Here is a 25,678-nt window from a genome sequence, read left to right on the forward strand (position 1 = left end):
GTTGCTGTGCAGGATGACCACTAAGTGGCGCTGTCTGCCTTATTTTCACACTTTTCAAAGTCAGGCTGGGTTTGCTAAAGACTTCCTGGGCTCAGATTTGGGAAGGTCATTTCAAGAGCAAAGAGAGAGACTAGACAGGGGGTGGGGGAGCTGGGCACGGTGTGTGTGTGTGTGTGTGTGTGTGTGTGTGTGTGTGTGTTGCAGCCAGAAATACCAAGGAGCAGGAGATGGGCTGCGCTGGCAGTTGGGACGGGGAAATTGCAGCAATTTAAGGAGCGGAGGAGTCTGGAAACGTAAATGCTAGACAGTGCCTATTAATGGCCGTGGGAAGAATAAATAACTTTCCACAGTTCTTTCTCTGCCCATCCCCTGCTGTCTATTGAAATGTCGGTTGTAATCTCCTTGGGGCCAGGGTCCTCTGTAAAATGCACCTGCATTAAGAAGTTTGGGAAATCTCCACCGGATCAGGCCAAATATCTGGCTAGATGCACCCCCACCTAAAGCCTACAAGCCTAGGCAAGAATACATGTTGCCCTCTCCCCCTCACCACTGTTACACTAAGGTATACGCTGCTGACCATGGAGGTTCCATTTAGCCATCCCACTGTTCATAGACCTACACCACATGACTTGGTTAAGTGCTGCTTAGTCACTTCCGGCTTGAAGTGACCCAAGGAATAAAAGATATCCAAAATATCCTATTCTTAACAGGTTTGCTCAGTTCTTGCAGACGGAGGGCTGTGGTGGCTTCCTTGTCAATCCGCCTCAGGTTGGGTCTTCTTCTTTTCCTGCTGCCTTCCACTTTTCCTAGCATTATTGTCTTTTCTAGCGAGTCTTGTCTTCTCATAAAGTGACCAAAGAACAACAGCCTCAGTTTAGGCACTTTGCCTTCTAGGGAGAGTTCTGCCTGGCTTGGTCTAGTCCCTCTTAAAGCCATCCAGGAGGTTTTATTGATACAGCCCTTGTATTATTGATAATTGTTCTTTTTAAAATTATGCGTGTGGGGAAAATGCCCCATCAAGAGGAGGAGGGGTTGCCAACAAAGCAATCTCCGGTGCTGGATCTTTTTCTATAGCAGACATTTTATGTACAGAAATCCGCCCGTGGAGATATTCCAGGCATGAGATCTCTCTAGCTTGTGTATTTTGACCCTCCCCTTGCTCCAAGCTCAGGTGGAGATGATAGAGATGATAAAAGCTCAGAGATGATAACATTCCTGGGTGTGAGGAGGAGGGTCCATTTTGGGCAAAGTCTATCATAGCAGATGGAGCTCTTAACAGAGGTCTGGGGGTGGTAGCCGTTGCCATGTTCTTAATTTTGAAAAGAGGAGGTGACTTTTCACTGATTCTAGACTTTAGATTTCAATTATATCTTTGGCTAAGATGTTTAATTCATGTGTTATGTTTGATTTAGCTCTATTTTAACGTTGCTTTCAAATTTGACGTCATCTGCCCTGAAATGCAAAATACAAGTGTCAATATAAATAAATAATAAATAAATGTGCTGGCCTGGACAGCTGAAGGAAGCCGCAAGATTATGGAAACTTTGTAGAGATCTAGAGCATTCTAATCTAAAGAGCCTGTTCTATATTTTAACATATTATAGGGCATTTATAAGGGGAGGAATTCCACATTTCTTTTGAATCCCTTGCTCAGTCTGATGCTGTGCTAAAAGTATGCTTGTGAATGTTTTCTTTTAAACATTTATTTTACAACTTTTGAGTCTGGTAGTGGTTTTCTGGACCACATAGACGGCCACTGCCTTGGACTTTTAAAAGGAGAACCAAGAGGAAGGTAGGCAAATGGCTCTTCCTCCAGGGGCACAAAAGGCAGTAGACTGTCCCCATGGTGGCCAGGCACTGGGCAGCGCGAGACGAAGAGGCAAGACCTCAGAACTTGGAAGGGAAGCTGGGAGTCCTGACCTGCCCCTGTGTGCAATTCCTTCAGAGGCCAGGTGGTGGCAGTGGCAGGTAACCGGAGAAAGAACAGCCTCACCAGGTATTGAGAAAACCATGGAGGACACGGTGGAACAGGACCTGCAGGCCAGAGCAGAACAGTTCCATCACAACTCCTAGCACTGGTATGCAGAGATTTGCCATTACTATAGAGTTTCCCTTTAGTCACAATGGCTAGTAGCCGGTGATGGACCTCTACTCTATGAATCCATTGAACCATTCATAAAGCCATCTTTTGCTGCTGGCCATCACTACCTCTGCCGGCAGTGAACACCATGACATAACTGGCAGGGCTTCCCCAGTGTGAACAGAGGTGATCTTACTGACTTTGGACAGGTACCCAGAATCATTGCCAACCCTTGCCATTTTGTCGCTGTAAGTGGGGCACCCCAAGTCCCAGATGGGGTGAGTGTGAACGATGGCAGGAGAAGCCTGCTGTTTTCTTTTTCTGCCTCCATCAAGGACCATGGTGGGTTGGGCCTTCCCAAGTAGCTGCCTCTAATGACCATTGGCTAAGACCCCCCCCCCCAGCGGTGAAATTATTGCCTTCTTGCTGCAGACGCAAGTGCTGCTAATTGCACAGGAGCGGGCCAGACCTCCTTTCTCTGGACAGTTGACCACGTCTGGTGAATTGAATTCACATCACTTACCTAAATGGAAGTGGGGTTAGGGGGAGAATGTTGCTGGTGAGCCAGAGGTAGTTGTGTAAATGCAGCAGCTGAGCCCCTCGGGTCAGAGCTCAGACACTAATCTGCTCAGGGGCCGGGTGACAAGGCTCCTCGTATTGCGGGGACCCGGATCCGGGCTCATTAACTGCCTCCGAGCTGCCAATAATCCAGATAATGAAGGCTCAGGGAGAGGGATCAGCACTTTCCTTGAAATGCGGCCCTCTCACACGCCACCTCTGCCCGCCTATGGTTCGCCCAACTCTGAGGAAGCCCCTGCCGGCGCGGGATAAAGGTTCCGGCTCACATCCAGGTCTACTTGGACGCAAACATGGGGAAGTCCCTGAGGCTTTTCCTACAGCAGCTTTTCTCAACTTTTTTTTACGGTTGAGAAACCCCTGAAACATTCTTCAGGCTTCAAGAAGCCCCAGAAGTGGGGCGGTCCTGCAGAATGTGGTTGGGAAGCAGAACTGTGGACACGCCCACCTGGGGCCTCTCCCCTTCCCTATATAAACTCCTATTCATTCAGGAAACCCTTCCAGGTTGGTCCAGAAACCCCAGGTCACAAAACCCTGCTTGAGAAAGCTTGATCTAGAGCCATCCATGTATTTCACCTTTGGCATGCCCAAGTGCTTTCCTTTGCAAACATGCAATTTGCCCCAAAAGAGGGGAAGGGGAGTAAATTGGAAGTAAATTGGTGAAAGCCAAGGGTATGTTATGGTTGCAGACAAGTGCAGAAATAGCACCAAACACAGAACATGCTTTCCTGGGAATGGAACCAGTTTAGAGTCCAGCGGCACCTTTAAGACCGACAAAATTTTATTCAAGGTAGGAACTTTCATGTGCATGCACATGTGCGTGCACACGAAAGCTCCTACCTTGAATAAAACTTTATCAGTCTTAAAGGTGCCACTGGACTCCAAATTTGTTCTGCTGCTTCAGACCAACACGGCAGCTCAAGAACAGAAGATTCGGCTTAAAAACCCCAAACAGGGTTCTAGTGCTTATGATTGTGAAGACAGACTTAAAAGCATACAAGCAGAGAACCAGAGTGCTCCAACGGTTGAAGTGCTGGACTAGGGCCTGGGAGACCCACGTTCGAATCTCCACTATGCCACTGAAGCTTGGTGGGTGAGCTTGGGCCAGTCACACCCCCTCAGCCTAATCTACTTCACAGGGTTGTTGTGAGGATAAAACAGGGAAGAGGAGAAGGATGTAAGCTGCGCCATGTCTCTGTTGGGGAGAAAGGCAGGGTAGAAATAAAATCAACAAACAGATGAACAATTAATGCCTACTCATTGCAGAAGCTTCTAAAGGGGATAAGATTAGGGGAGGGGAAGGGATTGCAAAAGTTTCTCCCCACTTTTAAAAGGAGCAGAAAACATGCAAATTATGGGTTGCACCATTTCAATATATATAAAAGCACAGAACTCAAAGGGAAAGGTCACTGGTACAGCTGATCAGCAGTCAGGGGAAAGCAAGAGACCACTGGATACTCAGAACACGATGTCACTCTGCTGTAAGTTTTTTCAAGCCTTTATTGAGAAGTAGGTGACAAACAGGCACGGTTAGCCGCAGGTCAGGCACGGCACCAAGAAGAGGTTTGCCTTTTCAATTTCAAAGCAGCAGCAGGGAAGCCTGCTTATTTATAACCCTGAAGTAATATTCCAGCTGTGCCAACAAACAGCTGGCGATTTTGTTGCAGAAAAACGCCAGGAAGTCCTGAGCAGTCCCTGAGTCACTGGCTTCCTCCTACCATTTCAGGTGGGTAGTCACGTCACTGGCGCTGGCCCATCACTCCTGTGTAGAGTCTTACGGCCCCTTTAGCCGAAGGGCACAGCTCTTTCCATAGGTCCCCGCTCTGCTCCATTGTCAGGACATTCTGTACAAAGACAGGAAAGAAATACAGGAGGGGGACATTCAAGGAACACCCCAAGGCCTTGTCAGTAGAGGCTGCAGTTGTCAGGGGCCACAGAAAGGAAGCCATCTGAAGTATGATGTTAGGGTGTTCACGGCCACCTCCCTGTCTTCACACATCAGAGATATCCAGCAGAATGTCTCCATCCTTTTAAAGGGCTATTAGAATTTGACTGCTCTTTCTTTTATTTGTACCTGGACCGCATGAAGCAATAGCTCACCTTTCAGCAACTCCAATCCAATGCACTTCAATGCACTAAATGCGGTTCAGTAAGCTCTACCACACTCTGAATGAAGCTAAGAAGATCTGCTGAACTGGAGTGAAGGTCAGCACAGAGTTCCTGGAAACGGCAGGCACAGGGCGGAAGGGCTCTCCCCAGCTGCCGTTTTGAAAATCCCACACCACGGCACCATTGCAGGGTCTTGGTGGGAACCGTGGTTGGGAAACCCTGCTAATAATCCCTGTGATTCTGCCTAAGTCCACCCAGACTAGCCAAAGAGACTTTGCCTCCGGAAATCCACTTACTTCTCTGGTGACAAATATAATGCCAGTGGACTCCTGGGCTTCGGGGCCTCCAATGGCATAGTTATGCTGCACTTCCTCAGAACTGAGGCTGCACCTGGAAATAAGAAAGAAAGATCCTATGAGGGGAAATGAACGCAATCTGAGGGCTAATAGCAAGAACCTGAAACTATAGAGGCTTGATGAAAGGAGGAAAGATGAGCCATGAAAACACCAGTCAAGGAGGCCTTGTATAACAGAGATGGGCAGGGCCTGGCTACAAGTTTGGAAATTTGGAGATGGAGCCTCAAGACGGCAGAGAGACAGAGAGAGAGAGAAAGACAAAGACAGAGAGAGAGACAGAAAGAGAGAAAGAGATCTGTTAAGAGATTGCCAAGCCCCATTTTGAACTGAGCAACCCCAAGAGATTTCAACCTATCGCAGGACTTCTGGGAGCCAATCAAGGCTTGAGGAAGAACCTCAAGCCCTTATAGAAAATCAGGGTTTCTACTTCCTTCTAGGCTGGCCTAGCTCTGACCTGGACAGCCCAGGCTCTTGGACGCTTAGCAGGGCCTGTCCTGGCTAGTTGTTGGATGGGAGACTCCAAGGCATACGGGGATCATGGTGCAGAGGCCGGTAGTGGCAACCACTTCTGAATGTCTCTCTTTGAAAACCCCTGTGGGGTTGCCATAAGTCAGCTGCAACTACAAAATGTCTGGCCGGTGACCCAAACAAGCTCAGTTCCAGTCATGTGAGCAACCAGAGCCAATCAGGTGGCTCGAGGTCCGGCGTTTGACAAATGGATAATATTATTTAGGAAGTTTTTCCTCTCAGAGCATTTCATTAACATGGTAATCCTTTAAAACAACTCCCTGTACAGTTGGGCAGGATTATTATTAAGTTTCTCACCACAGTCAAGGAATTTGCCATGATGCACGCACCCATTGTGGCATATGCCCATTTTACGAGGCATTCCTGAGCCGGGTGAGAAGTTGGAGGAATGTCTCTTGTTACATAATGCCGATCCATACTGTCGCAAGGTCTCCTGTAGAAGAGGGAAATGGTGGAGACCACGGCTGTTTGAAGCTATACGAGCCTCCCTCCATTTCTTCTTCCTTGCCTCTCCCTGCCTATTTATTATGTCATCATGAAGAGCCAGCTTGTGTAGTGGTTAAGAGCAGCGGCTACTAATATGAGCAGCCAGCTGGGTGACCTTGGGCTAGTCGCAGTCTTGATAGAGCTGTTCTCAAAGAACAGTTCTGTCAGAGCTCTCTTCACTCTCATCTACCTTGCAGGATGTCTATTGTGGGGAGAGGAAGGAGAGTTAATTATAAGCGGCTTTGAGACTCCTTCAGGTGATGAAAAACGGGATATAAAAACCGACATTTCTTCTCCAGTCTGGGATAGCCAGCAGAAGGAGTTAAGAAGGATGGGGCTTTCTTTTTAGTACTGCGTTTTTATTGTTGTATTGCATTTTACTGTGTTTTGTGGTTTTACCGCTATGACCCAGCCCGAGCCCCTGTGAGGAGAAGCAGTATAGAAATTAAATAATAAAAACAGATCATCCCCACTCTTTTAACAGCACTCAATTTCCCAGAAGAGGCATTCTTCTTAATAGATAACAGAGTCCCCCCCCCCGCCCCCATCAATTCTGCTGCAAAATTAACTGTGGGCACTTCTCAAAAACCCATCAGCCTTGCTGATTGACCCCTGCAGCTACAACAATCACGCAATACCTGACATAAAATTCGGCACTGGCCCGGCCTCCGCTGGTCTCATTCCGAGCTATCCCAAGTAATACTGGGCAGCTCAGGGCGGGTGGAGGGAGGTTAACCTAGAAAGAAAAGGCTGGGTCAGAGAGCAGCCAGGGAGGCAAGCCCAGTAAGTGGCCAGCCCCACCCTCCGGGCCCCTCACCTCGTCCTGAATTTCCCGTAACACGGAGGAAAACAATTCTTTCACTACTAGCTCTCCAGGGAGATCCTGATGGCAGACGGGTCCCTCAGACGCGGTTTGTCCAGTCACAACCTGAAAAACAGGGAGTTCGGGATGGGGTGAGTCAGTTCCATTTTCTGCAGACCTCTTTGGGTGGCAGCAGGGTGGAAATGGCTGGGCCTGATGCTACAACTCCCACGGCTTCAATGGGTAGATGGAGGAGAATTCCCACTTAGATGATCCGGGTTCACCAGGGAGGAGGGGAGGCAGCTGTGGCTCAGTGGAAGAGCATCTGCTTGACATGCAGAGACACCCAGGCTCTCCCACTATCTCTAGTTGATAGCTGGGAATGGGAAACCGTGGAAAGCTCCTGCCAGTCTGGACAGACAATATTGACTTTGACAGACCAATAGTCTGGTATAGGATATGGCAGCTTCATGATCAGGGGTGGCCAAACTGTGGCCCTCCAGATGTCCGTGGACTGCAATTCCCATGAGCCCCTGCCAGCAAATGTGAATGCTGGCAGGGGCTCATGGGAATTGTAGTACATGGTCATCTGGAGGGCCACAGTTTGCCCACCCCTGTTCATGATCATATGAAGAGGGCAGGACTTTTTTATTTTTCTGCCGTAGGCTCCACAATATTTTTAATTTCTTTCCTTGTGTCGCTTCGGACAATGATTGAAATTTGCTCCATTCTCTCCCCCCACCACTGTCTTAGAATACACGAGATCTACAGTGGGCATGATTCAAAAACATCTGAAGAACGACCTCCAGGGGGCATTGGAGTAGATGTATATTTAGCATAGTTAGATCAGGAACTTCCTGATATTTTTCAAAGTCTCCTGCTATATTCTGATTGGACCATTTGGAGACTTCCTGTTCCTTTGAGCACACTTCCTCCCAGCTTGCTTTCAGAACCAACAGACAGAATAACTGAATGAACAACAATTGGATAGGACTCTCTTTCTATACAAAGTTGTTTCTAATATAAGTAGTTATTTTTGTTCTTTAAGCTTCCCAGTGCTAGACAATTTTGCATATTTAAACTCGGCCAATACACGGGACAATAATACCAACCTGAGGTTCAGGATGCCCCCCAGGAATGTCGACCTTCCCTGGTGCCTCCCCTACACACAGGCTGCGCCGCAAGAAGACAAACTGATCATCCGCCGTGTGCAGCATGGCACCCACCCCCAGGGGGTCGGCGAGGTAGGCCTGACTGTTGCCGAAATCCTCGTGCCCTTGCTGACGCAGCTGCTCCACGCGGTTGGCCAGGTTGGTGCCCACAAAGTCCTTGTAGCAGGTGAGGCCGAGACGGAAGACTAAGAGGCCTCCCTCTTGCTTGAGGGAGTGGAGGCGGAATTTGGCCCCGTCAAAGAGCCAATGACACCGCTGACGCTGCGCTGCCCAAGCCGTCTCGATCTGGACCCGGTCGCCGGGTAACGGGTGTCGGTCGTACAGAGGGGAAAGTTCAGCTCGGACCTGACTCTCGGAGATGCTCGAAGGGGAGGCACATTGGAACATGAGGGAGATTTCGGGATCCATCCCCTAGCTGCCCTGTCCATCTAAGGGGACTGTCCTCAGGGTGCCTGAAAGATAAAAATGACAGTGCTTGCCTCTTACGGTGCCAAAGTAATTCCAAGCTGATTTTCCGACAGGCATGGCTTAGCAACAGGACATTTGCTTTTGGGGCTGAGCCATCGAACCATTCAGTCCCCCTCCTCAGTATTAAAAGACCTATTAAAATATCTTTAAATGTCAGGGGGGCCTTTCCTATCTGAGACCCTGGAGAGCGACTGCCAGTCGGAACAGAAGATCATGAATTTAATGGGCCACCGGCGATCTCATTGGGCATTACCCTAAATTCTTGCCAACAAAGGAAAAGATTGAGGAAGGCTTGGTGTTTACACCTCGCTTTTCACTACCTGAAGAAGTCTCAAAGCGGGTTACAATCACCTTTCCTTCCTCTCCCCATGACAGAGAGGCAGGTGGGGCTGAGAAATCACTCACATAATGGCTCTGGGAGACCAGCTCTAGCAGGACTGTGACTAGCCCAAGGTCACCCAGCTGGCTGCAAGTGGAGGAACGGGGAATCACGGCCAACTCTCCAGCAGCATACCCCTGTTAGCTCTGAGTTGCCAGGCTACTTTGTTTTGTTCTCTGGTTCCCACCCTGCACCATTGAGAGCTAACTGTTAGAAATTTTGCAGGAATCAAAGCCACCGAGGTAAGGTTGCACCCCTTTCTCAGTGGTCTTGCTCCTCTGCCTTCAAAAGAGATTGACAGAACAATGACAACAAAGGCCTTACTAGCTGAATTACTACCGGTTTGAAGCTGCTGTTCAAATACACACAGGGGATAAAGCCAGTGGCAACCCTGCTCCTTTCTGCAAGGCAGAAATTTAGCAATTACAGCTTCTTCCCGCCACTGCATGCGGAATTTCTACCTGAAGGCAAAGCTGTTAAAAGCAAGCCCTCAGTCATAGTAAGCCGCAGCAAGAAGAAGAAGAAGAGTTGGTTCTTATATGCCACTTTTCCCTACGCGAAGGAAGCTCAAAGTGGCTTACAGTCGCCTTCCTATTTCACGCCCTGGCTACATCAGACCCAGGCTCTAATCCAGGGGTAGTCAACCTGTGGTCCTCCGGACGTCCATGGACTACAATTCCCATGAGCCCTTGCCAGTGTTTGCTGGCAGGGGCTCATGGGAATTGTAGTCCATGAACATCCGGAGGACCACAGGTTGACTACCCCTGCTCTAATCAACGCAGTATCAGCGCCCAGCTTCTCTCCAAGGTGCACTGCCTCTGAACGTGGAGGCTCCGGGCAGCAATGGGGAACAGCTACCGCTCAAGGGCTGGCTTAGACGAGCGGCGCCTCGGTAATGACCGCGCTCTCCAGGCGCCGCCGGTCCTCGACGCGCGCACGGGCAAAGCTGCAGCGGGAGGAGGCCGCTGGTCCGTCTCCGGGCCCTCCTCCGCGCCAGAGGGCTGGGCGGGCGGCTGCTTCACGCGCGGCTTTCGCCCGGGGCGCGGAGGGTGGGGGGGACCAGCCTGGTTCCTGGGCGAGGCTACGGGAGGCTGAGCGGCGCCGCTGCGGACCGGCCGCATCCAGGAGCAGCAAAGGGCAGGCAGGCAGGCAGGCAGGCAGGCAGGGGGGGGACCCGGCGCGCTCTGGGAAGGGCCGGGGAGCGGCGGCCAAAGCACCAGCCGGCGGCGGCCTGCTTACCTCCTGCTGCCCCCTCCCGGAAGGAAGTCGTCGGCTTTCGCCGGAGCCGCCCGCCCTGCCAGGCGCATTCCCCGTTGCAGCTCGCTCGGTGCCTCGCCGGAGCCAGCCGGCTACCGAGACCTGCGCCTTTAATTGTCGTCGACATGGCCTGGGGAGCTGGCCAGTTGGCCGCAAAAATGGTGCTGTGGCGCGGGAAAGTATCCGCGGCCTGGAATTAGGGGGCTGGTTCTTATATGCCGCTTTTCTCTACCTGAAGGTATCTCAAAGCAGCTTACAATGGCCTTTTCTTCCCTTTCCCCACAACAGACGCCCGGCGAGGGAGGTGGGGCTGAGAGAAACCGCTAGGTCAGAGCAGCTCCATCAAGGTCACTCTCATGGGTGCCTGCGGCGAAGCGGGGACTCAAACCTGGCTGGCCAGAATAGAAACCGGCGTTCATAACTACTATGCCAAGCTGGCTCATAAAAATGGTTGCCGGTTTATTATATGTTATATTATTATATGTGTATATGCTGGTGTGGCCTGCTGGTGCCCTTTCAACCGTGGTTTGCTAGAGCTGGCAGCTTCCAGGTGGGGCTCAGATCTCCAGGAATTAAAACTGAGCTTCAAACCACACCTTATTGGACACTGGCGCAGCCTCTTCCCTTTGCTCGGGTGGGCTACACCCCCAAATCAGGACCTGAGTTGGTACTTAATGGGATTGCCAGCTGATTGACTGTATTTTTACAAGAAGATATTGAAGAGAAAGAAGAGTTGGTTCTTATATGCCGCTTTTCTCTACCAAAGGAGTCTTAAAAGCAGGTTACAACGGCCTTCCCTTCCTCTCCTCACAACAGACACCCTGTGAGGGAGGTGAGGCTGAGAGAGCCCTGAGATTACTGAAGAAGAAGAGTTGTTTTTTATATGCCGCTTTTCTCTACCCAAAGGAGTCTCAAAGCGGTTTACAATTGTCTTTCCTTCCTCTCCCCACAACAGACACCCTGTGAGGGAGGTGAGGCTGAGAGAGCCATGATATTACAGACACCCTGTGAGGTGGGTGAGGCTGGGAGAGCCCTGATAGCACTGCTCGGTCAGAACAGTTTTATCAGTGCGGTGGCAGCTTATCTAGTTTGTAGATAAGCTGTCATTCTGGGGGATCCCCAAGTCCCACCAAGAGTTTACAGCAGGGATAGTCAAACTGCGGCCCTCCAGATGTCCATGGACTACAATTCCCATGAGCCCCTGCCAGCGAATGCTGGCAGGGGCTCATGGGAATTGTAGTCCATGGACATCTGGAGGGCCGCAGTTTGACTATCCCTGGTTTACAGCCTTGACTCTCCACACCATGACAGCATTTTTCGCCTAATTCTATTTCAAGTAGATTAACAATACGACAGCACACATTGAGTTGAATATATTGAATTTATTAACACCACTTTGTGGAGGACTAATTTTTGCCACTGATTAAAGGATTGAAAACGGAGAAATAATCTAGAGACCATTTTGGCGGAGCTGGAAATTACAGTAATAAGGAGATAACAGAGACTCTTAGGTTTTGATGAAGCCATTGGACAGATTCTTTTTTCCTTTGTTGTGTTTTTGGGATTGTCCACTTTCTTCTTGCCCCACCTGGGAACTGGCATCCCTACCTGGAGATCAGTGATAATCGTGGGTGATTTCCAGCCACCAGTTGGAGCCTGGCTTGTGTCCATATGGTGGGTTGTTGCCAGCTGTTGAGCTGCACAGTCCAGCCTGATCTTGTGCCTTTAATGGTGGTTTAATTGGAAGAAGTATGCAGCTTAAGTCCTCCTTGGCGTGAGGGAAAAAGCATGGCCACCTGCTCATTTTTGCAGGCCAGGCTGCTGTTAGAGGCACAGAAGAGAGCAACAGTTTGAAAGCTGGCAACCCCTGGCCTGCTTGAGATCTCCCAGGACCTTTCTGGGGTGACCAGATGTCCACCTCCCCCCCCCACCGAAAAAAGTGATGAGAGACTTTTGCTTGGTGCAGATTTTCTTGGGTTGATGTCCAGCTTGGTGTAGAAGCAGTGGTTTCTATGATTCCCTGTGCCTCCACACACAGCCAGCAGGGTGACCTTTGGCTAGTCACAATCACATTAGAGCTGTTCTAACGGAGCAGTTCTGTCAGAGCTCACTCAGCTCCACCTACCTCACAGGGTTTCTGTGGTGAGGAGAGGAAAGGAAGGCGATGTAAGCCACTTTGATCCACCTTCAGGTAGTGAAATGAGGGGTATCAAACCCAACTGCTTATTATTATTATTATTATTATTATTATTATTATTATTATTATTATTATTATTATTATTATATTTGTTACCAGCCGCTATAGGCAAACCATCTCGCAGCAGGTTACAGAATAAAACCCCACCTAAAACAATCATATAAACCCATTACGATATAACAGGAGCCCTGGCAGAAGATAACTATCTTCCCACCCCACAACAATTAATCCCCTCAGGTGCGCCAGGGGGGCGTCAACGGATGGATATGGTCTGGCCTAAAGTAGACTCTCCTGGAGGGACCCATGATCTTCCTTGCCACAGCCTCAACCATAAACCCAGCAGTAGAGCTCTGTTTTACAGGCCCTGCTTAATGCAGCAAGCTCCCTCAGCTCTTCTGGGAGCTCATTCCACCAGGTTGGGGCCAGGACCGAAAAGGCCCTGGCCCTGGTCAAGGCCAGACGGGCTTCCCGGGGGCCTGGAATGTAATTGCCTCTGTGCTTTCAATCAATATATATTAGATTGATTTATAGATACTGAACAAGTGAACTATCCCCACTGTTTTATTTCAAAGCTTCACCTGCTGAACATCTGCATGTCCATTTACTGTGAAGGGCAGAAAAGCTGTGCCATTAATAAAGATGGCAATTCTGAATCAGACCTGAGCAGTCCTAGTTACCTGAATCCCAAAAAACTGGGAATATGCATGTGTGTGAAAAGGGGGAAATATCACAGCTCTATTATAGGATCACAGGCATCACACTGCCGACCGTCCCCAATCCATATTTTCCAAGCTAACAGCTTTCCAATACTAAATCTGATTCCGTTTTTGAACTTGTAGTGGATGTTACGTACTCAGACCGATGTAAAAACAAGTGAGCCCTTGGGTTTCATGTTACAAGATTATGACTCTTCAATTTTATTACAAGGCAAAGACTTTCCCATTTGGTCTTAGTTACGATGTGAATTAGCAGTATAATATTAATGTTTTGGCAGCGGAAGAGGGAAGACTGCCTGGTTCCTAGGCCTTTAGGACAGCAGGAGGATTATTTCTCGTCTAGGGCTGCAGTGCTTAGTTTGGTAGATTTAACCCCTGCTCGTCAATTAAAAATTTTCCCCCAGTGAACTGAGAAACAGGTATCTCATAGAATCATAAAGTTGGAAGGGTCCTCTTGGGTCATCTAGTCCAACCCCCTGCACTATGCAGGGCACTCACAACCCTATTGCTCATCCACTGTAACCTGCCACCCCCTTGAACCTTCACAGAATCTGCCTCTCTGTCAGATGGCTATCCAACCTCTGCTTAAAAATTTCCCAAGATGGAGAACCCACCACCTCCCGAGGAAGTCTGTTCCACTGACAAACCGCTCTAACGGTTAGGAACTTCTGGATGTTTAGATGGAATTTCTTTTTAATTAACTTCATCCCATTGGATCTGGTCTGTCCCTCCGGGGCAAGAGATAACAATTCTCCTCCATTCTCTATATGGCAGCCTTTTCAATACTTGAAGATGGTTATCAGATCCCCTCTCAGTCGTCTCCTCTCTAGGCTAAACAGACCAAGCTCTCCCAACCTTTCTTCATACGTCTTGGTCTCCAAACCCCTCACCATCTTTGTTGCCCTCCTCTGGACACGCTCCAGTTTGTCTACATCCCTCTTCAACTGGGGTGCCCAAAACGGAACACAGGATTCTAAGTGAGGCCGAACTCCAAGTGAGTAGAGTAAAGCAGTACCATCACCTCCCGTGATCTAGACAGGTTTACGGTTGCCAATACCTGGAGATTTTAGAGGTGGAGCTTGGGCAGGGGGACCTTAGCAGGGTATAATGTCATAAATGGCTCCAAATTAGCCATTTTCTCCAGCCGAACTGATCTTGGACAGATCAATGGTAAAAACAGAAGATCTGCAGGTGCTACCTGGAGGTTGGCAACCACACTGGCCCCACCCTACCCCACTGTGTCCAGGTATCTCCCAACCTGGAGCTGGCAACTCTAATTACTCATGGAGGTTGGGGGGGGGAGGGAATCCCCATACATAGAAATCTCTCTACTAACCATTCAGAGACTAACCTCCCTGACAATTAGTTTTCTATATGGAGGGATTCCTGCCCCCCCCTCCCAGGAAGAACACTCAGACCCTGGACTTCTCACCTGCAGCCTGAAATGGAAGAGTCCAGATTAGATTTATAAATGCCAGTGAGTGACAAGTCAGATGAATTGCTAAGTGCTGCATGATGAAATCCCCACCATCTTTTAAACTAGTTTGAAGGGAGATTCAATTTTTTTTGCCTTGTGCCATTTTCCCAGCCTCAAACGGCCCTCCTGTACCTCCTTGCAGAAATAATAGTGGGAGGAAAATGTTGTTAAAGGCCCTTGTCCATCCAAACTCTGGCAGCAGCCATTTAACTTTTTTTTTTTCAAGCTAGAGCTCCAGTCAGGAACCATCCAACATCTCCCTTGCTGTGACCACCTTTGGGAAATCAGCTAAACGTTCCCTGTTATCTCACACACAGGAGGGAACACGGTGTCTTTGTTGAGACACACATGCATCCTCTAAGACAAAATGTCCTGTCCCCCGTTCAGAACTGTTTTTTTAAATGAATATGCAAAAGTATGTAGATTTAAGGGAGGGGTTGTAGTTCAGAGCACCTGCTTTGCATACAGAAAGATCCGACATTCAGGGCCATTCCGCAGGAGTTCAAAGTAGCAGAAGGCTTTCAAATAGTAAACTCTACTAATTTGCTTTAAAACTCCCCTAAGTCCTCAAGCACAACACAGCCCCGTTTGCAAGTTCCCTTTATTTTCAGCCGAAAATCGCACCCGTGAGGGGGGGGGGGGATTTTTTTTCACTCGGGGGAGCGTGGTAACGATGACTCACCAGCTCACACGCCTGTTAGATCTACCTTAGGAAGAATGAAGGCATATTCACTGCAATGTGTGTGTGTGTGTTTTATTTTAAACCTGGGAAAGGGGCTTTTCCAGAGCATGATAAAAACTGCCCATTGGCTGTTCGTTTGATTGACGGCCAGGGACGGGAACAAGCACAGAAAAAAACGCTTTCTTTCTAGCGATTCCTGCGAGACCAGAAACCTGTGGGGAACGAATGAAACGCTACTGGATTCCACTACAAATGCAGGTATGCGGAACGCCGAGATTCCACTATTTAAAATAGCGTTTCCGCTTTGTGAAACAATTGGCAACATTGGTCCTTGTGCGGAAGGGCCCTCAGTCTCTGACATCTCCAGTTGAGGTCTCCTGCAGGGGCAGACTTAGAGATGCCAGTCTCCAGGTGGGACCTGGGGATCCCCTGGTTTTACAGCTCATCTCCACGCAACAGAGATCAGTTGCCTTGGAGAAAAATGGCTGCTTTGGAGGGTGGATTCCATAGCATTACACTTCATGGAAGACCCTCCCTGCCCCAAATCCCGCCCACTCCTGATTCCACCCCCAAAGCCTCCAGGTATTTTCCAACCCAGAGCTGGCAATCCTATCTCCAGATAATAGAGCTCACTTCCCCTGGAGAAAAAAAAATGGATTCTAGAATCATAGAGTAGGAAGGGACCCTATAGGCCAGTGGTCCCCAACCTTTTTATCACCGGGGACCGGTCAATGCTTGATCACTTTACTGAGGCCCAAGGGGGGTAGTCTTTTGCCGAGGGACATCGTCGTTGCCTGAGCCCCTTCTCCACTTGCTTTCCCACTGGCGCCCCTGACTTCCCAGCAGCCACTGAGGGTGCTGCCAGCAGCAGCTGCGCAGTGCCACTCCAAGGGGGAGCCCCAGCCATGGCGGCTGCCGGAGAGCACCAAAGGTGTTCTGGTAGGAGAAGGACGAGGAGGAGCCACGGCCCGATACCAACTGCTCCACGGACCAGTACTGGTCCCCGGACCGGGGGTTGGGTACCACTGCTGTAAGCCATCTAGTCCAACCCCCTGCTCAGTGCAGGACCAGCCTAAAGCATCCAGGATAAGTATCTGTCCAGCCGCTGCTTGAAGACTGTCAATGAGGGGGAGCTCACCACATCCACAGCTATCTGGCATTATGCCCCAAATCCCACCCTTCTGAGGCTCCACCCCCGGTACCAAGATAGAAGGACCAGTGGTCTAACTTGACAAAAAATAGCTTCAGATACGCAATCAGTTAAAAAAGATATGGCGATTCAACAAAGGGTTTATTTCATTCTGATGGCTGTATTACCTGTGTTGACTCCTACTTTCTCTACAGAACAGAATCATTCTCTAAAAATCCCCTTTGCAATGCCGGTACTATAAACATAGAATCATAGAGTTGGAAGGGGCCACATAGGCCATCTAGTCCAACCCCCTGCTCTACGCAGGATCAGCCCTAAGCATCCTAAAGCATCCAAGAAAAGTGTGTATCCAACCTTTGCTTGAAGACTGCCAGTGAGGGGGAGCTCACCACCTCCTTAGGCAGCCTATTCCACTGCTGAACTACTCTGACTGTGAAAAAAACAAATTTAAACCTGCTCCATCCCTGAAAAGTCTGAATTAACAATCTCCGAGAAGATCATGAGATCGTGGAAGAGATTCGTTCAGGTTCCGGATGAAGGCAAGAAAAGGAGACTGATGGATCTGATTAGAATCAGGACAGCATTAACGCGGAGATAGATGAAACCCGTCCAGAATCATCAAGGAACAGATCCTTCATGGTGAAACACCCGTGGAGACGGCCTGTTCTATTATCAGCTGGAAGTGCCGCTGATTTTCCCTTTCACAGGGACTGGTTGTTTCAGGGCCATTTTGGGAAATATAAAAAAATAACACCCTCCTATCTCTATGTGCTCTGGAATAATATTGGTGTCTATAAAAGTCAGGTCCTGATACTTTCCAGCTGTTCTTATTTGTCAGAAACCATCTCTGTTTTCTGGTCCCTCTCCATAGTATCTCAAGCATTCCCATTCTGTGCTTTGCTTTGTCTTTTTCCAGGAAAGGACATCTGGTTCAAATATGGTGAGTGTGAGCTGCTGGCGCTGTCCTTTTTCTGGACCGAGCTCTTTGCCTTTGGACTGTGAAAAGTTACATTTCTAAATAGAGAAGGGATTAATCTTTTTTCTATGGCGCATGAACAGTCATGCAAGCGCATGAACATTGCAAAGAACATTGAAATTTACAGCCAGCCATTTCATAATGGCCTGCAAGACAGAGCTCTTCCGCCAGGCATGCGGTTGAGGCCAGGGCGGGGCCTGAGATCTGAGATCCCCCATGTCCACCTGTTAATAAATAGATCTGTCTCCCCACTCTCACCAGTAAGACAGTCAAAAGGTTGGCCCTGGCTAGTCGAGGGGGTGAGCTTAGTAGTTTTTCCGCTTGCTGTCTTGTTACCTTTAGTAATTGTAATTACAGGTATTTATGGGTTTTATTGCGTTTTTATTATTTTATGGTGTAAACCGCCGTGAGCCCAATCAGAAACAGCGGTATATAAATTTAAATAATAAATAAATAATAAATAATAACCTGCTTCTACTGAAGAACATGCATTGATTTTAACTTGACCACAAATTTCACATTACAGCGCTCAAGGCGCTGTCACATTGTGGCATGACAACAAACAGGACCCAGAATTCACTGGTTCTCTTTTCTGTTTCACTTCTGGCTTCAAGGGTTACATCATACAGCGGTCCCCAGCAATCTTGGGCTTCGTACCCAGCTTTGCGGGAGGGGATTACGACCCTGCGTGAGCAAATTAATCTTGCTTCCCATCTTGTACTTTACTGCGCACAACACCCCTCAGGCAGTGGTTCCATTCAGTAAGTGATTTGCCCCCACAAGAGCCTGCCTCTAATCTGCTCAGTAATTGGCACTAATTAAGTTTAATCTCAGTGGGAACACTTTAGGAGGACAGATAACATTTGGGGAGGGGGCATTTGCTATTCTCTGCAATATCCCAAAACACCGTAACTAGCCCAATTTCATTTTACCCCTTCTTTAACGGCAGCTGAGGTTGCCAGCCGTAGATCGAGGGTTGGAAGGGTTAGACTTGGGGAGGGAGCCTGGAGAGCACATGGCCTCAGGGGGGTCCAATACGGTAAAGCAGGGGTAGTCAACCCGTGGTCCTCCAGATGTTCATGGACTACAATTCCCATGAGCCCCTGCTAGCAAACGTAGTCCACGAATATCTGGAATCCATGAACATCTGGAGGACCACAGGTTGACTACCCCTGCTGTAAAGGTCCACTGTCCAAAGCACATACTTTCATAAGGGGAACTGGTCTCTGTAGCCTGGAGATGAGCTGTAATACTGGGGGATACCCAGGTCCCATCTAGACTAGGCCGGCATCCCTAAAATTGGTAGGGATCTCCACGCCCTGAACAGTTTCATTTCCTGGTTTAAAGAGCTCAAACTGACGCTACAGCTGTAAGAACAACTTGAAGAGGGGTATTTTAATTTGTTTTTTTTCTAATCAGATTTAAATAAGGTTACACACTGGTTGAAGAGATCCTGGATCTTAAAAAAACAAAAAGCCACAATGGATAGATAACCTTGAAGATATAGGAATGTAAAAACCTTTGACCACCGAACTTTTGTCTGGTTTGGGGACCCCCACTGTGGGGATGACAACTGAGTCCTAAATTTGCTACTTCTCTTGCTGGGATCAAAGATTCTACCATGGCCATCAAAGAAAGGCCAAAATGAGGGTAACTTACAAAAGTCCCCTTCTCCCAATTAGGCCAAGCAAGGCCTAAAATGGCAGATTTTAGGCACCCTTCTGTATCAGTACATTTAAATATTTTTTTCACTGAGGTGATAACTGGATTTTATACCACAGGCTCCAGCAGTGTCATTCGAAGCAGAGTTAGGCCCTTCCTGTGTACACTCTTAGAATGGTGTAAATCTGTTTAGGATTTCATTGCACATGTGTTGGATTTGGCCCCCAATAAAATCTGTTGTAGAGTTTACCGGGAGAGAACAGCAGAAGGCCTTTAACATCTCATTCCCATCTAAACTGGAGTTGCCAACAGTTGAATGACCCTGTTCTGGAGGCTTCTGTGCTTTTAATAGCTTGATATCCAGAACTGTGAAAGTTGGACCATAAGGAAGGCCAAAGGTCAAAGAATTGAGGCTTTTGAAATCTGGTGCTGGAGAAGACTCTTGCGAGTCCCTTGGACTGCAAGGCAAACAAACCAATCAGCCCTAGAGATCATGATTGCTCTTTAGAAGGCCAGATCCTGAAGATGAAACTCAAATACTTTGGCCACCTCATGAGAAGGAAGGACTCCCTGGAGAAGAGCCTAATGCTGGGAATGATTGAAGGCAAAAGAAGGGGACGACAGAGAATGAGGTGGCTGGATGGAGTCACTGAAGCAGTGGATGCAAACTTAAATGGACCGAGGAATGGTAGAGGGAAGGAAGGCCTGGAGGATCATTGTCCATGGGGTTGCGATGGGACACGACTTCACAACTAACAACAACAAATGAACAAAATGGAGTCTGGCCTCCATCCCTGACATTATCCACCTGCAAATAGCAGTCTAGGGTTGCCAACTCCAGTTTGGGAAAGAAATCTTGGGTGTGGAGGGCAGGTTTGGCAAGGGGAGGGACTTCAGGGGTTTTATACTATGCAGCCCACTTTCCAAAGCTGACCATTTTCTCCAGAGGAACTGCTCTGTTTTCTGGACATCAGTTGTAATCCCAGATCTCCAGCCACCACCTGGCAACCCTAGGTGACACTTCCTGCTAAAGGCACATTTATTTCTCTTTTGTATGGCATTATCGATTTATCATGTCCAAGGATTGTCTGGCAGCCAGGGACATTCAGAGGTGGCTTGCCATTTCCTGCCTCAATGTCATGACCCCGGGTGTTCCTTGGAGATGTCCCAGGGCAGTCCTCCTTAGCTTCCAAGATCTGACAAGATCGGGCTAAAGGCACAGCTACAGATCCAGGTTCACAAACTGCCAATTTTATTTTGAGACCACATGCTGCAGGAGACAGAAGAACCTTCCTGGTAGTTTCCTCAGCTTTGGGAACGAACCCACAGCCTCTACTGAGCACCTTTTCCTTTGCGGAATAAATATTCTGCCGCCGCCACCACCACCACCACCCCGTAGCATATTCTTTAACCTCTTTTTCACACGACATGGCAATCCCGCCCCCCTTGCCTCTCAGGAGACAGATCTGCAGCCCCCATAGCAACAAGCACTCCTTTCCTCTGGCACTTCCGCTCTGCAGGCCTGACTGAGTCCATTGTGAAAAGAAACCATCTTGAGAGAATGGAGACCATTGTGCCCCACCCAGAGAATGAAGTCAGTGTAACAATTTTGACAAAAGTGTGTTTTGTTGGCCGGTTACACGGCACCCTCTCCTTGGCACGATTCGGATAATTAGCACTAAGCAATTGTGGCCTCCTTTTGGCAAGTTGCTTTAGAGACTACTCCTTTCTATGGCGTCCCTCACGTCAAGAAAGACAAGTCCAGCAAAGGGCCTGACATTTCTTACCTCTATTTCCCTTGCACATTTGCATATTTTTATAAAGCGGCATTAGTATAGCTTGCGTCAGCGATGATCAGCTTGAAATGCGTATCTAGATTACAAGCTTTGTGTGTATGTGTGTGTGTTGACCCTGGACGCTTTGGCTATTAAGAGCAGGACGACGGTTGACACACGAGATGGGAAAGCCGTTCTTTTGATGAAGATCACAACACCCAAGCTGTGGTGAAGGGGCCGTAGCCTGAAGCTGGGATTCTTCCTCTCCATGAATCGCAGACATACGCTTATTCTGTCAGGCTGTCAAATTGCAATTCTGAAATTGTTTTTGAAACGTATTCTGTACGTAGAACCAGGGCATTTCAGAAAGATTGCCCTAATAGAATTTTCTTTTTCTTTTTGGAGACAGATCAGGGGAAGATTCTAATGGATCAGTTTGTGAAGCCAGTAAACTAAAAGTACAAGCAGTTTCTGGCTCGTGATAGGTGACCTCATTCACACTGTACTAGCTATCAATCAAACATAAGGATGCCAGCCTCCAGGTAGGACCTGGGGATTTCCTGGCATTACAGCTCATCTCCAGACTACAGAAATCAGACCCCTTGGAGAAGATGGAGGCTTTGGAAGGTAGACTCTATGGCATTGTGCTCCACTGATGTCCCTTTCCTCCCCAGGACCCAACCCAAATCTCCAAAAGTATCCCAACCTGGATCTGGCCACTCTACCCCACATCTCCTTCTGGGAGGATGTGGCAACCCTAATCAAACCCAAAGTCAAAATACAGAATAGGCAGGAAAAGGATACCTGATTGATGTTTCAAAGGGATAGAAAGTAACAGGAAAACACATTTGTCTGTGTTCATAAATATTCCCTCTGCCACACCCACACACTGTGCTATCATGGCATTAATGCAATCATTGCAAATGTATTTTTTCCTGTAGAAAATCCTTGTGGTTCCTGCTTGGGGAGGCCAGGAAAGCTGCCACTCTCCAGGCCTTCTGCAAATCTGTGCAAAACTGAAATATTCAAGACATTTTTTCTGTGCAGGTTATAGATGAAAAATAGTTGTTTTTACAACCTGCTTAAAGCGGCTTACAATTGCCTTCCATTTCCCCATAACAGACACCCAGTGAGGTAGGTGGGGCTGAGAGAGCACTTACAAAGCTGCTCTGTGGGAACAGCTCTAATAGAACTGTGAATGGCCCAAGGTCACCCAGCTGGCTGCATGTGTAGGAGTGGGGAATCAAGCCTGGCTCTCCAGGGTAGACGATGCCACTATTAATCACCACACCAAGCTAGCTCATAGGGTTGCACTGCAGGAGACGTTTTACAAACGTTCTCAGATAAATGTTTAAAACTGTGATCTATACTGCCATTGACTTACTGGAAGTAGGATCCTATTTATGTCATTTCTGTACCGTTTAATGTGTCACGTGCATACTTATGCTCTGCTTCAGTTCTTTCTGGTGGCCCCAGACTTCTAACATTCTAACACACTGGTGCTTATTGGTGTTCCCATTGTGTTGTTGATACTGGCTCATGTGTAATCCGCCCTGTGAGTAAGGAGGACAAGAAATAATGTAAAATAAACACATAAATAATATCCAGTTGGGAATTATTACAACACTAAAATCATTGCAGAAAAATGGCAGAAAGTGAAGAGGAACTAAAGAGCCTGTTGATGCGGGTGAAGGAGGAGAGTGCAAAAGTTGGCTTGAAACTCAACATCAAGAAAACAAAGATCATGGCAGCCGGCCCTCTCAATTCCTGGCAAATAGATGGGGAAGAAATGGAGATAGTGACAGATTTTATTTTCCTCAGCTCCAAGATCACTGCAGATGGGGACTGCAGCAAAGAAATTAAAAGACGCTTGCTCCTAGGGAGGAAAGCTATGGCAAATCTAGACAGCATCCTAAAAAGCAGAGACATCACCCTGCCAACAAAAGTGCGTTTAGCTATGGTCTTCCCAGTTGCAATGTATGGCTGCGAAAGTTGGACCATAAAGAAGGCCGAGCGTCAAAGAAGTGAGGCTTTTGAACTCTGGTGCTGGAGAAGACTCTTGCGAGTCCCTTGGACTGCAAGGCGAACAAACCGGTCAGTCCTAGAGGAGATCATCCCTGACTGCTCTTTAGAAGGCCAGATCCTGAAGATGAAACTCAAATACTTTGGCCACCTCATGAGAAGGAAGGACTCCCTGGAGAAGAGCCTAATGCTGGGAGTGATCAAGGGCAAAAGAAGAAGGGGACGACAGAGAATGAGGTGGATGGAGGGAGTCACTGAAGCAGTAGGTGCAAACTTAAAAGGACTCCAGGGAATGGTAGAGGACAGGAAGGCCTGGAGGATCATTGTCCATGGGGTCGCGATGGGTCAGACACGACTTCGCACATAACAACAACAACAAAATCATTGCTCTAAATGTGCAGATGCAGAACCAGCAAATCTGGGCTCATTAATTCTGTGGCAGGCAACCAGTGGCCCTCAGGTGAAATTTGACTCATGTTTGATGGGAACATCATTTGGCCTTTTCTTCTAGGTGATTCAATGGGGTGTAACTAATTTTGGAAGCCACCTCACAGCTGAGCTCTGGAGTCAGCCCTGGATGGCTCCTGTAAGAAAGTGGATGCTGGGCTAAATGGACTTCTAGCAGGATGTAATTCTTCATAGGAATAAGTCCAAGAAATATATGGGGTTGCATGCCCTGGTTTCTTTTATGTGGGGTAGCCAACTGTAATAATTATTTTGTGTGTGTGTGTGTGTTGGCCTTACTCTGGGGCTTTAACATCTGCCAGACAGCACATAATGTTAATCAAGTAAAGACTTTCCGTCTACTTGTGGACAAGCCAGGAAAAGTGTTGCTTTGTTAAATTTCCATGTATTAAAAGGGAACAATGTATTAATAGGGAACAAAACGCAAGAAGACGAAAAAAATCTGGCAATCTCAAGGGCCAAATCTACCATCTATTTTCCTATACATTAAGAGTTCTGCCATCCCATATTCTGAATTTGGGATTTCTATTCTTTTTAATCAACACAGTAAGTAGATCAGTATGGACAGTCGCATTAGTCTGTCTATAGTAGCAGAAAAGAGCAAGTCCAGTAGCCTAAAGACTTAACAAAATTTGTGGCAGAGGAGGCACTTTTGTGAATCGCTGCTCATTTCCTCAGAAATATGTGAGGGTCTGAACAGTGACTTACAAGAGCTCTTACCCTGCCACCAATGTTGTTAGTCTTGTGCTTTACTACACAGTAGGCAGGCATTCTGCAGGTTCAGTTTTTCTTGGCGTGGGGATGGGAAGATGCCTGTTATTATAGAGCAGTCAACATGCCTGAGAAAAGGCGTGAAGGCACAGGAGGCGAGGCATAACAGGAAGAAATTCAATAAGTGACTTTTTTCCAGCATCGAGGGAGCTTCTCCTGTTGAGATTCCGCTTGTCCTAACATTACAGGGGAAAAATATGTCTGGTGGAAAATTGTGAACGTGTGGATAGATTTATTAACTATTACATGACATTACAGATTTAAATATTATATAACATCATGTTACATAAAACACTCCTATTATTATTATTACTATTTATTATCATTATCCTTATTGTGCGTGTGACATAAAACAGATGCTATCCAACCTAAACTCAGATCAAAAGGTCAACACGATTGAGGAAGTGCCCGGATGTCGCTTCTTCCCTCCGCCCTCTTCCGAAAGGGGCGGGGCCACGCCGGCCGGAGACGCGAACCCGAGTCGGGGGTATCAAAATGGCGGTCGAGGCCCGCGCGCCAAGTGTGAGTTTCTATAGTAACCGCCGTCTCCCCACCATTACCACGCCCTCCTTTCTCCTGCAAATTGCCCTCGGGGTGTTTTTTTTTTTTTTTGGCAGGGGGGGGGTCGGTGGGAGTTGATTTAATGATCTCCCAGCAATGCAGTCCGCCCGTTCCTTTCCACGCTATGCAAAATTACCATTGTTCAGCTCGGCTTTTTTATTGCCATTTATCCCTCCGGTATCGTTCTGCAGATCAGGGCTGCACTTGCCATTGGTGTCACCCCGTTTTTCTACCCGGGAAACGTCTGCCCTCTTAGGCGTTCCGCCCTTCAGATTAGTGACCTCCGTCCTCCAGCGCTTTTGGCTGTTTATATTTTGGGAATCCTGCACGTGATAGAAACGGCGTGAGGGGAGGGCTTAGGGGGGCGTTTATTTTTTTCCCCCTGAGAAACTAGAGTTTGCTACTCTGTTGGTGTGTTAGGTAACATCCACACTGCAAAAAACGAAAGCATTGTAACACCTGTTTATTAGGAGCAGTCACATCGTTACCATGTAGTTAACAAGGTTTTGAGCCCCACAGATCTCTCTTCTTCAGACCATGCGTTCCCTTAACAGCATGAAAAGAGGAGAAAGGAGAGCCCTACGAACTTCAGGGCATGATGATGGAAGCATTTTGTGATCCCCTAATGACTTCAGTCAGTGTTAAATTCACATTCCAGAACAGGCTGGGTTTGGGTGGTTTGAGAAATTACTGGAGATTTGGCGGCAGTGCACTGGAGATGTTTGGGGAGGGATCTCAGTGGGGGTTTGATGTCTAACTAGACCCCCCCCCCGCTGCTATTCCCTCCAGGGGAGCGGATTGGTGTTAGCCAGAGACCAATACTGGGGAAACTCCTGGCCTCATGGGGCAGTTGGCAACTGTATAGTGTGCATGCAGCCATCATATCCCAGTGTCATGATGTTTAGAGTGTTAGACTAGGATCAAGGAAATCCACACTCAGCCTTGGTCAAAATGTAAAGATAGAACCTTGTACTAGAGTTACTTTTCTCTGCCACAGTCTAACTGCATGAC

At 48.0% G+C, this 25,678-nt stretch overlaps 2 protein-coding genes across 5 annotated transcripts in view; one reads left to right on the plus strand and one right to left on the minus strand.

The window, feature by feature from the left end:
• Positions 1–4,138: 4,138 nt before the first annotated feature.
• Positions 4,139–10,390, minus strand: NUDT22 (nudix hydrolase 22). Of its 2 annotated transcripts, none has more exons than XM_077323923.1 (6): positions 10,196–10,390; positions 8,050–8,561; positions 6,953–7,063; positions 6,774–6,871; positions 5,062–5,155; positions 4,139–4,500 (listed from the first exon to the last, which is right to left on the minus strand). In XM_077323923.1, the coding sequence occupies exons 2-6, from the start codon at positions 8,515–8,517 to the stop codon at positions 4,396–4,398; spliced, it is 876 nt and encodes a 291-aa protein (XP_077180038.1). In that variant the 5' UTR covers positions 8,518–8,561; positions 10,196–10,390; the 3' UTR covers positions 4,139–4,395. The 2 variants fall into 2 exon arrangements, with proteins under 2 accessions (XP_077180038.1, XP_077180030.1); XM_077323915.1 differs by lacking the exon at positions 10,196–10,390 and adding an exon at positions 9,815–10,112.
• Positions 10,391–24,437: 14,047 nt separating this feature from the next.
• Positions 24,438–25,678, plus strand: part of DNAJC4 (DnaJ heat shock protein family (Hsp40) member C4) — a 74,059-nt gene continuing 72,818 nt past the window's right edge. For all 3 annotated transcript variants that reach the window (XR_013228625.1, XM_077324113.1, XM_077324123.1), the window contains exon 1: positions 24,438–24,628. Coding sequence is in view for 2 of the 3 variants with exons in the window: in XM_077324113.1 (XP_077180228.1) it covers positions 24,463–24,628 (166 nt within the window). In the remaining variant the exon portion in view is untranslated. The remainder of the gene's footprint in view (positions 24,629–25,678) is intronic.

This window comes from Paroedura picta, chromosome 1, assembly GCF_049243985.1.
Source record: "Paroedura picta isolate Pp20150507F chromosome 1, Ppicta_v3.0, whole genome shotgun sequence".
Taxonomy (NCBI): Eukaryota; Metazoa; Chordata; class Lepidosauria; order Squamata; family Gekkonidae; genus Paroedura; species Paroedura picta.

Excerpts from the sequence above, each read along its gene's own strand:
- NUDT22 (XM_077323923.1), bottom strand. The coding sequence starts at position 8,517 with ATGGATCCCGAAATCTCCCTCATGTTCCAATGTGCCTCCCCTTCGAGC. Across the intron at positions 6,872-6,952 it reads TACGGGAAATTCAGGACGAG|GTTAACCTCCCTCCACCCGC; the intron begins GTGAGGGGCCCG and ends TTTTCTTTCTAG. Across the intron at positions 5,156-6,773 it reads AGTGCCGAATTTTATGTCAG|GTGCAGCCTCAGTTCTGAGG; the intron begins GTATTGCGTGAT and ends TCTTATTTCCAG.